Below are 15,721 nucleotides of genomic sequence, written 5' to 3'. Positions count from 1 at the left end.
TTTTCACAGTCCGCTGGCCGATGCCAGAGGGGTTGGGGAGTAAGAGACAAAAAGTAGTTTCCCCCCCTCCCTCCTCTCCTCCTTTTTCTCGCTAATCCCGCCTCCTCCTCCGAGTTAGGAAGACTCGTTGATGCGTTTGGGTTGTAGCAAGGCTTTTTCTTTTCTTCTTTTTTTTTAATACCTAGAAAAAGAAAAACAGAAACCCTCGGATCTGATTTTTCGCTCCTCGTTCTTGTCCTTGGTTCTTAGTGTGTCTGTGTATTTTAACGGCGAGAAGAGAAGGGGAACAAAACCCGCCGGATCCATCCATCGCTGTGGGTGGTTTTAATTTTTCGTTTTTCTCTTAATTTTTTTAAACAACCGCTCTTCACAATGAACAAACTGTATATCGGAAACCTCAGCGAGAACGCCGTCCCCTCGGACCTGGAAAGTATCTTCAAGGACGCCAAGATCCCGGTGTCGGGACCCTTCCTGGTGAAGACGGGCTACGCGTTTGTGGACTGTCCGGACGAGAGCTGGGCCCTCAAGGCCATCGAAGCGCTTTCAGGTGGGCCCCGGCCGGGCTCCGCCGGGACGCCTGCCCAGCCCCGTGCCTCTTGCCCGGGCCTGCCGGGGTCGGGCCGCGGCTGACACGGGGTTGTCCACACAGGGCCCCGGCCTGGGCGGGCGGGGGAGAGGGAACGAGGCCCGGGCGCCTGCACGCGTGGGTCGGGGCCCTTCTCCCAGCCCGGGCGCCTACCCGGCCCCCGCGGCTCCCCTCCCCCGCCGGGCTTTGAGGGCTGAGAGCGAACGCGCTGTCAAGAAAGCCCCGGCGCGGGCTCGGAGGGGAGGCGTGGGGGACTGTGTGGCGCCTGGGAGCGGGGCTGGAAGGGGGGGTGTGCTCGCCCCGCGCCCCGCCCGGGCCCAGGCGCGTGCTCCAGGCTCCGGCCCGCCGGGCCTTGCTTGGGGAACGAGAGCGAACGCCTGTTTCTCGCTCCTTCCTTCCTCTCCCTGCCGGTTATTTGTGGTGTTGGTTCGCTGCCTCCACTCCCGCCCCAGACCCCGGCCGCGGGAGAACTCAAAGTGGCCTTGACCCGGCTGCCGAACGAGGCCGCGGGTGGTGCCTAGCACGGGCGGCCCCGCGCTTCCCCTCAACCTTGCGGGAGGCGGGCGAGGGCGACCCGAGTTATTTGCTCGACCTTCCCGCATACAACGAGCTAGAGGGGCAGGTGGGCGCGGGCGTTTTTTGGCGCGCGGGGGTGGGACGCCCGGAGGAAGGCTGTGTTCAGGTCCCACTCCGAGCCACATGCCTTTCGGGGTGGCGGGTGCTGCGCCGTCCCTCGCGCGCTGTGCAGTCTGTGCTGAGCTGCGCCTCTGGACGTTCGCTCTGCCGCTCCTGCCTTGCGGTCCTCGAGCCTTTCCCGCCGCTCACTGCCAGTTCCCGGCGTTTTTGTAGTGGGTTAGCCAGTTGATCCCCCTTCCCACCCATCTGTAAGTTACACCCACGCAGCCTCCAGGGGCTCAGCTTCCCACCCGCGCGGGGCCGGTTTCTCTCTCGGCTTTGAGCCACGTCCGGGTGTCTTTCGGGGTCTCAGGAGGCCACTCGTGTCGCTGCTTAGGCTGTGCGGGTCCTTCGGGCCCAGAGAAACGCTAAACCGGGCCAACTGCCCCTCCACCTCTTGTGTGTCCGCAGGTAAAGTGGAACTGCACGGGAAACTCATAGAAGTTGAGCACTCGGTCCCCAAAAGGCAAAGGTGAGCTTACTTATTATGTTCTCATTGATTCTGTTCTCAACCATTGGGAGGAGAGACTCAACACAGCTGAAAACAACTTTTCCTCTTACTGTTATTGGGTTGCTGTATGACTTGGCGTTTCTCGTCTTTTGCCCTAAAGTTTCTGGCAGGTGTGTGTGTGTGAGTGTGAATGTGTGTTGGTACTGCTGTGAAGGAATAGACGACTTGTCTGTGGCCCCTGCCACTGGATTATTGTTACTGGTAATAAAGTCGCTTGAGGAAGCTCTCACAGCTACATGTTCTCCGGCAGAGTAGGTCAAGTTGCTGCAACAGGAAATCAAAGTCTCAAAGGGCAGTTTCTGGGCATCTGTGGGAATTAGGAAGCAATGGGTGACCGCTCCAGCCCGCCGCCCCCCACCTGAAAGTGCAGGATAGGCGGAAGCAGCTGCAGACACGCGCGGGTGTGGCGTGCCTTTCCTTCTCTGTCCCGAGTTGGCGGCGACGAGTCTGAGAGGCCTGGGAGGCCGTCCGCACATCTGAGAGGAGAAGAATTTGCCTTTACCCTGGTAGCTCGCCCGCCGGGATTGGAACACGTGAGTGAACGCCTGGGCTTCTCCTGCCCAGAAGCGCCTTTCAGTCACTGCAAGTAAGACAGCTTTCTGCAAACCCGCCTTTGTCTCCAGGCCTTCCCCCCACTCCCCCCCCACGCCCCCATTTAAAAAATACTTTTGCTTACAGATAAGCACCAAGAGATGGAGAAGGCTGAAGATTTTTGCTACTTAAACAAGGGGGATTGCACTTTTCGGAAAGCATATGTAGTGTGTCAGTTTACAGAATGTTTGGAGACTGTGTTTTAATCTCTTAAGTATTTTGGAGAAATGGCTCCCTTCTCCAGAGCGGGCCAGATCCCGGCTCTGTAGCTCTGACTTGAAAGGCTCTGCTTCCTCCCGGTGGTGCTGGTGTTGGCTTATGCGTTGCTGGGCTTTGCAAGGTGGGGTTAGTTTCTTCCTTTCCCCCCTACCATCCCCCACTCCCAACCTGGGCCAAGTAGTAAGCTGGAAGTTAATTTAAACTAGGGCAGCCAGAGCGTCTGGTTAGATATTGGTGAGGGTGTGTATGCTGGAGGGTGGAAAGGGTTTGCTGTGCATTTCCCTGGTGCTTGGCTGGGAGAGATGGCTACCTAACAGGTCATCCTATGTCTATTTTTATTTTTTTAATTTATTTTAAAATTATTTTACTTTATTTTAAAGAGTGTTTTTTTTTTAGTTTCTTTTTAAAATTAGTTAATTAATTTTTGGCTGTGTTGGGTCTTCGCTGCTGCACGCAGGCTTTCGCTGGTTGTGGCGAGTGGGCTTCTCATTGCGGTGGCTTTTCTTGGTGCGGAACACAGGCTCTAGGTGCACGGGCTTCAGTAGTTGTGGCACGTGGGCTTCGGTAGTTGTGGCTCGCGGGCTCTAGAGCGCAGGCTCAGTAGTTGTGGAGCACGGGCTTAGTTGCTTCACGGCATGTGGGATCTTCCCAGACCAGGGGTTGAACCCGTGTCCCCTGCATTGGCAGGCGGATTCCTAATCACTGTGCCACGAGGGAAGTCCCTATGCCTATTTTTTTAAAAATTTATTTTATTTATTTATTTTTGGCTGCGTTGGGTCTGTTGCTGCGCGCGGGCTTTCTCTAGTTGCAGTGAGCGGGGGGCTACTCTTCGTTGTGGTGCGCGGGCTTCTCTTTGCGGTGGCTTCTTTTGTTGCGGAGCATGAGCTCTAGGCGTGCGGGCTTCAGTAGTTGCAACGCGCAGGCTCAGTAGTTGTGGCGCATGGGCTTAGTTGCTCCGCGGCATGTGGTATCTTCCTAGACCAGGGCTCGAACCCGTGTCCCCTGCCTTGGCAGGCGGATTCTTAACCGCTGAACCACCAGGGAAGCCCCCTATGCCTATTTTTAGATTGAGCTCTCTTCCAGGTAAAGCACTTTTACAAATTGTGTTTTTGTTTGCCAGCCTGTTTGGATTTTTGTGGATTTCTCTTCTCCATGTACTTAATTTTCATCAGGATAGTTGGAAAGGGATTTGGCGTGGACAGATTTAGTTCTAGTTGGGAATTTTGGTAGGGGTCAAGTTATTTTAGATAGCAGAATGGAGTTCTCTTTTAAAAGCTTCTAAAACAATAGAACGTGTACTGAAAACTATCTAAATTGATCTCAGTTTAATAAACAATTGAAAAATTGCGGGAGAAGTCATAGCTCCTTAAAAAAAGGTTAAAGGCATAGTCTGAATTGTTTACCTACTGGAAAAAAATGTAAGCACATTCTTCAAATTCTAATTGGTTTCATGTTTAGCCACTGTATCTTAATTTTCTTCAGATGTTGAATAAGAAATAGGCAGATGGTTGTGTTGAAGGACAGGCATTTTAACATTTGAGAGTTTCTAAATTTAAACATTAAATGTCTTGACCTGTGTGTAAATGCAATAACTTTGCTTTACTCTCCTGATTTTCCTTCTCCAGGCTGGTGTGAATTTGTCCCCCATGTGTAGGGAATTAAAAACATTGTCTGGTTAATAGACTGCCTGTTTTATTCTTAAAGGCTTTTGCCCAACCTAAAAACATACTTCGTTTACTTGTTACTTTATGGCAAACAGGAGTTGCTGCTTAGGAAATCACATAAAGTAAAATGTTACCAGTGGCAGAAAGTATTTATCAATGGAAACTTCTTCAGTTTATTAACAATGTAGATTAAATTTTGTAGCTGATTTGCATTAGCATTAAAATGCTGAGGATTTTGAATGTTATTGTCTTACTAGCAAAGTAAATAGGAGTGAGTACATTGGAGACAACTTTCTTTTTTTTTTTAACTGATTTAGAGAGCAATCAAGTAAGTCCTTTGCTTGTACAGAAATGGCTAAAAACAACAATAGAGCTTGCTTTCTCTGCCAGGGGATTTTTAAAAAAAATTTTTAATTTTAATTTTTATTTCACTTATTTATTTTTGGCTGTGTTGGGTCTCCGTTACTGCATGCGGGCTTCTCTTCGTTGCGGTGTGCGGGCTTCTCATTGCGGTGGCTTCTCTTGTGGAGCATGGGCTCTAAGGCACGTGGGCTCAGTAGTTGTGGCTCGTGGGCTCTAGAGCGCAGGCTCAGTAGTTGTGGCACACGGGCTTAGTTGCTTTGCGGCACATGGGATCTTCCTGGATCAGGGATCGAACCTGTGTCCCCTGTGTTGGCAGGCAGATTCTTATCCATTGCGCTACTGGGGAAGCCCTGCCCAGGGACATTTGCCGGAAATCTATGTTACAATTTTGTTCTAACTGAACCTTGGAACTGTGTTGTAGTTTTCCTTATCTGGACTGTTCCACTGTCTGAATAGGCTTTGGGAGAGGGCAGAGAAGGCACCTTGGTGATCCACAGGCCCAGCACCTATAGGAGGGTCAAGAGGTGGTACTGGTGACAGTGAATTGAATGCCGCGCACCAGCCCTTGCCAGTGAGCCTGCTGGACTTCTGCGTGGAGTTCTTTGTGCTTAGCAGTCATTGCATTCCATCCCATCATCATGTGGGCACCTGAGGCAGGCATACCCACATATGCAGCAGTGACCTTTATACCTGCTGTGCAAGGCATGTTGGGAGCCCGGTGCAGAAGAATGCTTATGGCAGCACTCTGAGATGGATCAATGGGCTTGCAGCAGCTAAACAGGGGAGCAGGCCCGGGGGTGATTTGATGCGTGGTAGGATGGCCCAACTCTTGACGGGGAGCAGAGCTGGGTGGGACCATTTCAGGAAGGGGCATTGTTGAGTTTGGTTCAGACCAAGCCTAGCTGCTGATTACCCAAGTCACAAGGGAATGTGGAAGGAATGTTGCTTTTCTGCATTCAGATACCCCCCAGTTGGGGAAGATTATAGCAGTGCTTCACAGAGTTTGAGGTCCCGTGCATCCAGAATGAAGAGAAGATTGCACTGAGTACCAGTGATAGTGTTGCACTTTTTGTTCCAGATATGAAAGATACAGCACATGAAGACTTGGCTTCACTCTGGAGGTATAAGCTTTAAAAAAAAATTTCCCTCCCTCCTTGGGGGTGAGGGTGGGTGTGAAAATTGTTTTGACTTTGGAAGACGGTGGCTGACTTTGGTTGGAAGGGTCACTGGTATCTTGGGGAACCTTGGTGTGCCCCTATATGATTTTGTAAATAGCGCCGATTTCCTTTTTGTTATGTTGTGGGCTCTTGGGCATGGGAGAGGTAACAGGAAAGTTGCTGACGCCGGGGAACTGAGCGGATGGTGGTTTAATTCGTTTTCCATTACTTTTTTAAATTATGAGAATTTGTGTATTTTCCAGCTTTTTCTAGCTTAAACTTCCTCATGATTTAGCTCTTGGCCTTGATTAGAATTGTACGTAGCCAAAACATATTTGAATGAAAGAGAAAAAATAGTGGGATATCATAGTTAATATTTTTCCAGGAAGGATCTGTTAAAACAGACTGTGGTGCCTAAGCTCAAATGTCTTTGTTTCTTGCTTCCTTAAAATTAAAAAAAAAAAAAAAAAAAAAGGAAATAAAATGAACAGCTTATTTCCGTATTAGAATCTTATGTTTAGCATATAAATGGGGTAGAGCATGTATAAAAATTACTGTGGTTTTAAATATATCTTACTTTAAATGGCCATTTAAAAGCTAGTGCTGCCTTTTAAAAGCTGTTAAGTATAGAATAGGATGGTGCCATTAGCCAGGGCATAAGACCCTGTTGTCTCAGGACGGTAAAAGCTGTTTTTAATGCTAAATATTTTAACAGGTATGCCCCTGGTTTATCAGTGGTGGTACAGGTGAATCTTGTGAATTAGGGAAATTTCTCAAACACGCATAGCCCTGAGATTCTGAATGTTAGGAAACTTTCATGGCTGGTAAAGAATTATAGGCAAGGTTATCTTTGCAGTGCTCGGTTTAAGATCAGTAATGCATGACTGCTTAAGTGGTTGTAGCCAATGAGATTTTTCTTGATTTCACGTTGTTTTCTCAGTACGGCTTGAGAAAGTTTTCTCACTTTTCTGTCTCACTTTATTAGAATTTTAAAAAAATGTTGATAAGTAGCTTCTGTGTGGCTGTCCATGATAACAAGGAAGACGTTATGAAAACGTGACATGTGCCTGGAGCCAGTGGGAACTGAGAATCTTGGCTTCTGTTTCTGGTTTCCTTTTGATTTGTGTGATGACTTACATTCTCTGTTCACGCCAAATGCCATTATAATAAACTAACAGGAGGCATATTTTGTTCTGAGTTTTGCATTCTGCTTGAAATAAATGAGTTACCAGCTAAGGTTTAAAAATATATTTTGGAATTGCAGAGAGCTGGGCTTTTCCCTGTAAGGAACTTGACTTGTATTTCTTTTCTGTAGTATGGTAGTTCAGTTGCTTTTGCACGTGTACCTCTTTTGGGCAGTCAGCAAGAGGGACATGATCTTTGCCGTACTTTGAAATGCTTTTGTGAGCCACACTACTGTAGGTCATGTGTTGTTAGAGGTCTGGGATTTTGTATTAAAGTGAAGCTGTTGAGCCACCTTGATATATGTTTTGAAGCAACTCCATTTTAATAGTCTTTAGCAGCATTCAGACAGCAACTTTTCTAGCAGTAACTAATTTTGAAAAGTGAATTATCCATTCAGGAACGCTGGTGGTTGGTTTCGTCTGGGAGGAAGGAGAGAGTCTGTGCTATTCTTAGCTGAGTTTCCTTTATCAACTGTTGACTCTGATTCAAGCTTCTAGAGTCATAAGACAGGAGGTGGCAGTGTGGGAGCAGTGACCAAGGGATAGGATTGGCATTTTTATTTTTAAAAATTTTTATTGAGTTATAATTTACATACCATACAATTCACTTGCTTTACTTGTGCAATTCAGTGATTTTTGGTATATTTACAGAGTTGTGTGTAACAGTCACCGCAGGCATAGAATTTTTTGTTGTTGTTTGTTTGGTTTTTGTTTTTGTTTTTTTTTGGCCACATGGCATGTGGGATCTTAGTTCCCCGACCAGGGATTGAACCCGTGACCCCTGCATTGGAAGTGTGAAGTCTTAACCATTGGACTGCCAGGGAAGTCCCTGGATTGGCATGTTTACTTAAGATCTCTGCCCCATAAATCTGATGCTTACAATGGGCTTTGACTACAGAGTTTTGCTTGAAAGCTGGTTGCAAACAGTTTTCGGTGTTCTATTAAAATTTATCATGGTCTGAAATTGCTGTTTGGTAAGTATTTGGTAAATAAACACAGCTATAATAAATATCAATACAGTATAGGAATTTTGTTGCCCTGAAGGGGAGTCCATAGTACATAAATTATGTGTTTGAGAGAATTATGCTGAGGCCATTTAACTTGATTAGGAAAAGGTTTGAAATTATGGAATTATTGTTTCCTCAAACCAAACTTTGAAATGAAAAAAAAAAATGCTGTTAAAATCTAGTGGGGAAAAAAAAAAAAATCTAGTGGAACTCTAAGCTGAACGAGGCCTGAGTCCTTAGAATATCGGCCATTATCACTTAGTTGTTTAGGATGTTGATTGTCATCATGATGTTTCAGTTCTCTATCGCAGCCCTCTGAAAACTGGTGGCTCGGAACAACAGCAACTTACTTTTTCCTATGGTCATATGGGTCTGTTAGGTGGTTAGGTCTCTTCCACGTGGTATCATTCTGGGTCATTTACTAAGCTGGGATAAAAGGTCCAAGAAGACTTCACTCACATGTCTGGCCTCTTGGTGCTTATCCAGGTCATCTTTCTCTACTCGGTATCTCATCACTTCGTAGTGGCCCCTGGCTGGCTACCGCAAGTGAAATCAGAAGCTGCGGGGCCTCTTAAAGGCTAGGTGCAGAACTGGCACGTTGTTGCTTTTAATCCCATTCTATTGATAAAGGCAGGCCACGAGGCCAGGACAGGTTCAAGGGGGATGTGGAAATAGCTTCCCTCTCTTGATGGTGGAGTGGCATGCATGTACACAGAGGAGGAATTGATGGTGGCCATCTTTGTAGGTCTTCCACAAATTGAAGTAGGGGAGCATTTAGGCTTGAAAATGCTTAGAACATAAAATACCTGAAAATAGCATTTAGCGCTAGAAATGGGGAGCCAGTCCCCTTGTAATATGCTGGTAAGAGAGCATGGTGTTAACTTTTGAGGTAACGAGTAGTGGTCAGTCTTTGTTTATTTCTACGGAACAGCTAATAGGGTTTGCTGATGGATTGGATGAGAGGTGTGAGAAGAGGAAAGGATGACAAGGTTTTTTGACCAGAACAACTGGTTGGAAGGTGGTGCCATTGACCAAAATGGAGAGTATTGTGAGACAAACAGGTTCTTGGGTGGAAGTCAGGAGCTTTACTTTTGGCATATTTTGTTTCTAATGCTTATTAGAAATGTAAATGATGACGTCAAGTAGGTAGTTGGATATATTGGTCTGGAGCCCAGGAGAAGGTAGGAAGCAGAGGTGAGCATTAGAGGCTTCATTAGCTTGTAGTATTGCAATCATGGAATTGGACAAGATCATCAAGGAACTGAGCCTGGAGCTCTAGGAGGAAGGAAGGACCGGCAGAGGAGAGTGAAGGAGGTCAGTGATGAGCGGAAGTCAAGCACAGCGAACTATTTCTGGGAGAGAAGTGAAGAAAGCCTGTGGAGAAGGAAAGTAATCAACTGTGTAGAGTATCACTGAGAGTTTGTGCTTTAGATGGATGAAAAAATGAGTGGGAGCAGTGTTAAGTCTCAGCCTTCTGGCTGTGCTGTAAATAAATGGAGAGCGATTTACAAATTTTGGAGCAACCTGGAATACAGCCTTCCATCCAGAATTCATTTATTAGGCTCTTAGTTATTTTTTTTTAATGTTCCAGAAACATCTATAAGTATGTTCTATTTATAAGTTGCTAGAGATGGAAGTGGCTCCTAAGGTTAGTAGATCCTTCTCTTGTTCAGTGGACAAGACTTGTTGGTAACAGTTGACCTACCCTCTGGCGTCTGTTTTCACCCTTCTGGTGACTGTGAGCTCGCTTTCCCGTGGACAACCCATTCTGCTTTTTATTAGTACATATTTGGTTCCAAAACAGTGCAAAGTCCAGTGCTTCTATGCGCTTGTCTAAATACTTGATTAAAGACAAGCAAAGGCTGAAACTAATGGCCACAATATTTTTGAATATTATGGGCGAGGTTTAAAATACTTTAATCACTTTGTTATTTTAGTATACTTGAATAAAGCATTCCGTCCATTTTATTAATAAAATTTAAGTTATAAGAAATATAAGAAACCCTTGAAGTGCCCTAAATTCTCTCATTTTTGCATATTAAGAAATCTGGTCCTTGGTAAAGTAGCCTCCTTCTCGAATTATGAATGCTGTCTTTGGCCACAGGAGTCACCAAAACAAGGTGATATGTTAGAGCACTTGATTTTGAGACAGGTGACTTGGTCTGAATAACTCTTTTAAGACTTTCTTTGTCTATGCAAGTCCTTTAATTAATAGAATGCTACCTTCAGAATGTGTTAAACACCTACTATTTTAAGAGAGAAAACTAATAAAAATGAGATAGCACAATAGGGTTTTTAAAAAACGGTATTAGTTGCTTTACCCAAGGATTTTCCCGTAAAGCCCTGGGAGAAGAAGTGACTTGCCCATGGCACTGCAGGTGATTAGTAGAACCCATTTCCAGGTCCTGTGACTCTGCCCTGTCTTCATTTCTCCCATTTAAAGTTGTCAGATCCTCAAAAAGTAGCTTACACAGCAGCCTGATCTTGTTTGCAGTGGCAAGTTGGAGCAGAGATGTCCTGTTTCTTGCTTTCTCTGAAGAAAAAAGAAATCTTGTTTGGCTTCTTTGAAGGGTTGATTTATTGTCTTCCTGCAGGAAAAAGACAGGTACAGGTAGTCTGGAATCCGGGGCTTACTGCAGAATAAAAATATCCGGACATCCTGTTTTAAGACAGAAAATGAGACTACTTTTTCCTTGAAGGTTTTTTTGTTTTGTTTTTCTAAGCAGCTTCATCTTAGTATAAATGAATTGCAGGGAAGTTGGAGGGGGCCTAAGGAGATATGAGAGTAGAACAGAGGGCATGAGGAGGTAGATGCCATGGACATCTACCCAGGCTTTATCCCAGGCAGGTGATTGTGATTCACAGCATGTGTTTTAGATGGCAAAGGAGGTAGAGGTGTCCTGTGTGGAGTCCATGGTGCCTGGTTGTCCCGCCTTGTTACCAAGTTTAGTAGGATCCTGCCTTGCGGAAAGAAGTCTCTTAAACTTGGAATACTAAGGATTGGGAGAGAGTAGGAGGGGGAAATCGTACTGAAACATCTTTTTTTTTTGCGGTACGCGGGCCTCTCACTGTTGTGGCCTCTCCTGTTGCGGAGCACAGGCTCCGGATGCGCAGGCTCAGCGGCCATGGCCCACGGGCCCAGCCGCTCCGAGGCGTGTGGGATCCTCCCGGACCGGGGCATGAATCCGTGCCCCCTGCATTGGCAGGCGGACTCTCAACCACTGCGCCACCAGGGAAGCCCGTACTGAAACATCTTGTTGAGGAGCCCTGGTGCTTGCCTCATGTGCTCTTGTTGAACTGAAGGGTGTAGCCAGAAGAATGTTACATCTGGGTTTGAATCCCAACTCTACTTTCTGAATTCATGTTGATAAATGTTTAAGGATGAGGAAATCAAATCTGGGAGGTTAGAATGGAAAGGATGGCTCATAGGATCCTGGGGATGTGTATAAAGCATCAATAGAGCATCACCCAGTAGTCACTCCCATGGCAGCTGTTACATTTTTTTCCTCTTGAGATTCAAATGTGAAGGCTGGATGTATATTACATTTGGTGGTGATGACAGAAATATGAAAAATTTTTGTTCTGTTTGGGATGTGGACTCATAAAAGTAGAAATCTTTGGGTGGTGTCTTTTTGTTTTTATCTTCATTGAGTATGTATTAAAAAAAATTAAGGTATAACCTAGTTACGATAGAGTATATGAATATTAAACATCTTGATGAATTCTTAACAAATGTATACATGTAAATTAGTTCAAAACACATGAATTATGAAAATGTGAAAATATTTGTTCTTTAATCCTCCCTATCCCCATGTATTTCCCATGTCTTATAGCTGGTAACTTGGTATATTATTTTTCAGAAATTTTTCTGTGCATGTATCCACACTTTTTAATTTAATAATCAAATCATACTGTTTATTTTTTGTGCTTTTACTAAATAATGTATCCTGAAGAATCTTCAGTGTAGGTGCAAATAGTTCACTCTCCTTAAACCAAGTTGAATTGCAACAATATAAATAGTTGCAACAATTTAAATGTTCTTTTCATAGTGATTTCAGTGGAGCATAAGTATATGTATGTCATAGGACTCTTGGTTGGATATATATATATTTTTATTTTTATTTTTATTTTTATTTTTTTATTTTTTTATTTTTTTTGCGGTACGCGGGCCTCTCACTGTTGTGGCCTTTCCCATTGCGGAGCACAGGCTCCAGACGCGCAGGCTCAGCGGCCATGGCTCACGGGCCCAGCCGCTCCGCGGCACGTGGGATCTTCCCAGATCGGGGCACGAACCCGTGTCCCCTGCATCGGCAGGCGGACTCTTAACCACTGTGCCACCAGGGAAGCCCTATATTTTTAATAAATGTATTTATTTTTGGCTGAGTTGGGTCTTTGTTGCTATGTGCGGGCTTTCTCTAGTTGTGGCGAGCGGGGGCTACTCTTCGTTGCTATGCGCGGGCTTCTCATTGCAGTGGCTTCTCTTGTTGCAGAGCATGGGCTCTAGGTGCATGGGCTTCAGTAGTTGTGGCGCGGGCTTCAGTAGTTGTGGCACGTGGGCTCTAGAGCGCAGGCTCAGTAGTTGAGGTGCATAGGCTTATTTGCTCTGTGGCATGTGGGATCTTCCCGGACCAGGGCTCGAACCCGTGTTGCCTGCATTGGCAGGTGTATTCTTAACCACTGCACCACCAGGGAAGCTTGGTTGGATATTTCTATAAGGTAAATTCTTAGACTGAAAATTGCTATGTCAAAAGACATGCACATTTAAATTTGGAAGTGCTCTGCCGAAAACGTAAGTTTACTTTTTTTAAATTTTAATTTTAATTTTTTGCGGTACACGGGCCTCTCACTGTTATGGCCTCTCCCGTTGCGGAGCACAGACTCTGGACGCGCAGGCTCAGCGGCCATGGCTCACGGGCCCAGCCGCTCCGCGGCATGTGGGATCCTCCTGGACCGGGGCACGACCCCGTGTCCCCTGCATCGGCAGGCGGACTCTCAACCACTGCGCCACCATAGAAGCCCATAAAACGGTCTTTTCAAGCATGGAGGACTGTATCATTCTAGGAACAGCCTTATTCTTTCTACCATGGATGTTCTGCTGACTCTTGCAAGTTTAGGTCCCGATTCATTTGTGTCCCTTGCATGTAAAAATTAAGTCAAAAGCTATAAAGATTAAATTCTGAAAACTTAAAGTTCGAATACCTGAAGTTTATGTTCTCTTACACTTACCACCTTGAATTTTGGATCTTACCTCAGAAACTAACAATACTTACTTGCAGTGGGAGCTTTACTAAGTAATATTTTGAGGAGAAATTTGATTAAGAATTAGTTTTCAAAGCAAAATAAACAAAGACAACAAAAAACAACAACAAAAAGAATTAGTTTTCAAAACAAAGTCCTACTCAGCTTGCCACTGGAGCTGGGCAGATGATGATTGGCGAGCTTATTTAAGAAAACCTATGATGATGATAGAGTTTTTTCCAGTGATCCCCAAATGTTTACTACTTTTTTAAAGTCAGCTGTTCTTACAAAAATGGAGAAGCTCTTGCTTTTCTTTGGAGAGATAAGTGTGGTTGAAAATTTTAATTTCTGTATTTTTGGTGTGCAAATTTACCTATTTCTGCATTGTTTTTGAGTTTCAGAAGTGAATTCATTCCTTATGGCTTATAAAAATTTTTAGTTTAACAAGCATAGATGGAGCACCTGTGCTTGTAGGCAGTTCGATACTAGGTTTCAGGGGCTAGAAAGGTGAATAAGATACTTGTTCTAAAGAAAAGTACATGGAGTATAGTGACTTGTACTTTGTTCTGTCTCAATCCCTGAGTGATACTTTTGTTTTCAGCACTAACAATGGCTCACAGTGCCAGTGATCCCAGAGGTGGATTAATATCTCTGCAGGTAGAGAAGTGGTAAATATGTCATGAGGTATATATGGGATGCCCCAGAAACACAGGAGGCGCATTTGGCGTAGCTGAGTGTTGGTGCAGCCAGCCAGGCATAGGTTCAGAGAGCAAGGCATGTGAAGGCAACTGAGGCTAACTGTGCAGTGGGGATGGGAAAGGCAGAAGAGACAGCAGGAGGCAAGGCATGTAAGTGTGAGATACCCTGGTGTGTGCGGGGGAATGGCAAGCTGTTCGGAATTAGAGAGGCCCAAGTGTGAGGCAGGATTGTGGCGGATCCTGAGCCCAGAGGGGCAGCAAGGGCACCCCGTGTTCTGCTGGGCTCAGGAGATCTGATTCTTCATGCGTTTAACTTTAGGGGTTCACTCAGTTTAGTTAATGTCATTTAGCAGATGGTTATTTGGGATCATCTCATGCAAGACTTGACGCTTGGGTTAATTTGGGGATCTGCTCACCAGCGATTATGTTCAGCTGCTTTTACCTCTTAAGTGCTTCCTGGAAACGGCTGTGCCCCAGAACATAACATGGGGCATGGAGCTGTTCCCAGGACACCCTCTGACAGGGTGATTAGGGTAAATCGTGAGAGGCCTAGGAACCCTGTAGTAAGGCTGACTGAGCCTGTGCCGCTTTTTTAAGGTCAGTTATGACAGCCATAGTTTTAGTCGATGGTAATGATTAAACCACCTGGTATTATTTGATTTTATTAAGACATCTCAAATGATATAATGAACCTTTGGAGGAAAATGAGACCCTTCTATGTGCACACACTTTTTTTTTTTTTAAGCAAGGCAAGAAAAATTTATTTTTTAATTTTAATTTTTTGGCCATGCCCCGTGGCCTGTGGGACTTTTAATTCCCCAATCAGGGATCGAACTGGGCCCTCTGCGCTGAGAGCGTGGAGTCCTAACCACAGGATTGCCAGGGAATTCCCAGGAAAATTTAAACATAAGAAAATGTTCTCTGCCCTGTGGCCTCCCCTCTCTGCACACTGTGCATTGTGTATCTGCATTAGACATTGACCATACCTCCCCCATCAGCAGAAATACCTGCTCAGCCATAAAGAGCAACATTCTTCGAGCGTCAACAAGACAACTCCTAGATCTTCCATTTCTTTCTTAGATCAACTAATTTTTCATTGATGTGTACTTAGTCTTCTATTTTTTTATGTCAGTTTAGGTGATATCTCCCTCCTTCCCTAAACTAAAATGATGAGGTCAATGTTCTTGTATTACCTTTTACCTTCCTTTCCCATTTCTCTTCCAATTTTTTTACTCTTATAATTTTTTTAAAATTGAAGTATAGTTGATTTACAGTGTGTTAATTTCTACTGAATGACAGAGTGATTCAGTTATACATATACGTCCTTTTTTATATTCTTTTCCATTATGGTTTATCACAGGATACTGAATATAGTTCCCTGTGCCATACAGGAGGACCTTACAGTTTATCCATCCTATATATAATAGTATGCATCTGCTAATCCCAGCCTCCCACTCCATCCCCCCCCACCCCCTTGGCAACCACAAGTCTGTTCTCTGTCTGTGAGTCTGTTTCTGTTTCGTAGGTAGGTTCATTTGTGTCATATTTTAGATTCCACTGTGCACACACTATTAACTGAGCAAAATTAGGGGCAGCAGTACACAAACTGTTGGGAGGGTCAGTGGTATCTTGCTTCGAATCACACAGACGTCAGTTAGAATCCTTGCTCATCTCTGTGATCCCAGGCAAACTGATGCTACTCTGGATTTCTCCGCTTATCTGTAAATAGGAGCAATAAAATTTATTGCATGAGGTCGTTGGGAATTAAACGGTAATGTGTGTAAAGGATTTCTTGGAGTATCTGACACCTAAGTGGTGGTGTCTTATA

The 15,721-nt window shown here is 45.0% G+C and overlaps 1 protein-coding gene across 2 annotated transcripts in view; it reads left to right on the top strand.

The window, feature by feature from the left end:
* The first annotated feature begins 287 nt into the window (after positions 1-287).
* Positions 288-15,721, top strand: part of IGF2BP3 (insulin like growth factor 2 mRNA binding protein 3) — a 136,787-nt gene continuing 121,353 nt past the window's right edge. For both annotated transcript variants that reach the window (XM_024738446.1, XM_024738445.1), the window contains exons 1-2: positions 288-547; positions 1,673-1,733. In XM_024738446.1, coding sequence (XP_024594214.1) covers positions 373-547; positions 1,673-1,733 — 236 coding nt within the window. In that variant the 5' untranslated portion in view covers positions 288-372. The remainder of the gene's footprint in view (positions 548-1,672; positions 1,734-15,721) is intronic.

This window comes from Neophocaena asiaeorientalis, unplaced genomic scaffold, assembly GCF_003031525.2.
Source record: "Neophocaena asiaeorientalis asiaeorientalis breed wild unplaced genomic scaffold, Neophocaena_asiaeorientalis_V1.1 scaffold89, whole genome shotgun sequence".
Classification (NCBI taxonomy): Eukaryota; Metazoa; Chordata; class Mammalia; order Artiodactyla; family Phocoenidae; genus Neophocaena; species Neophocaena asiaeorientalis.
Note: the sequence above shows the minus strand (reverse complement) of the source record. Positions and strands in the feature narration are given on the sequence as shown.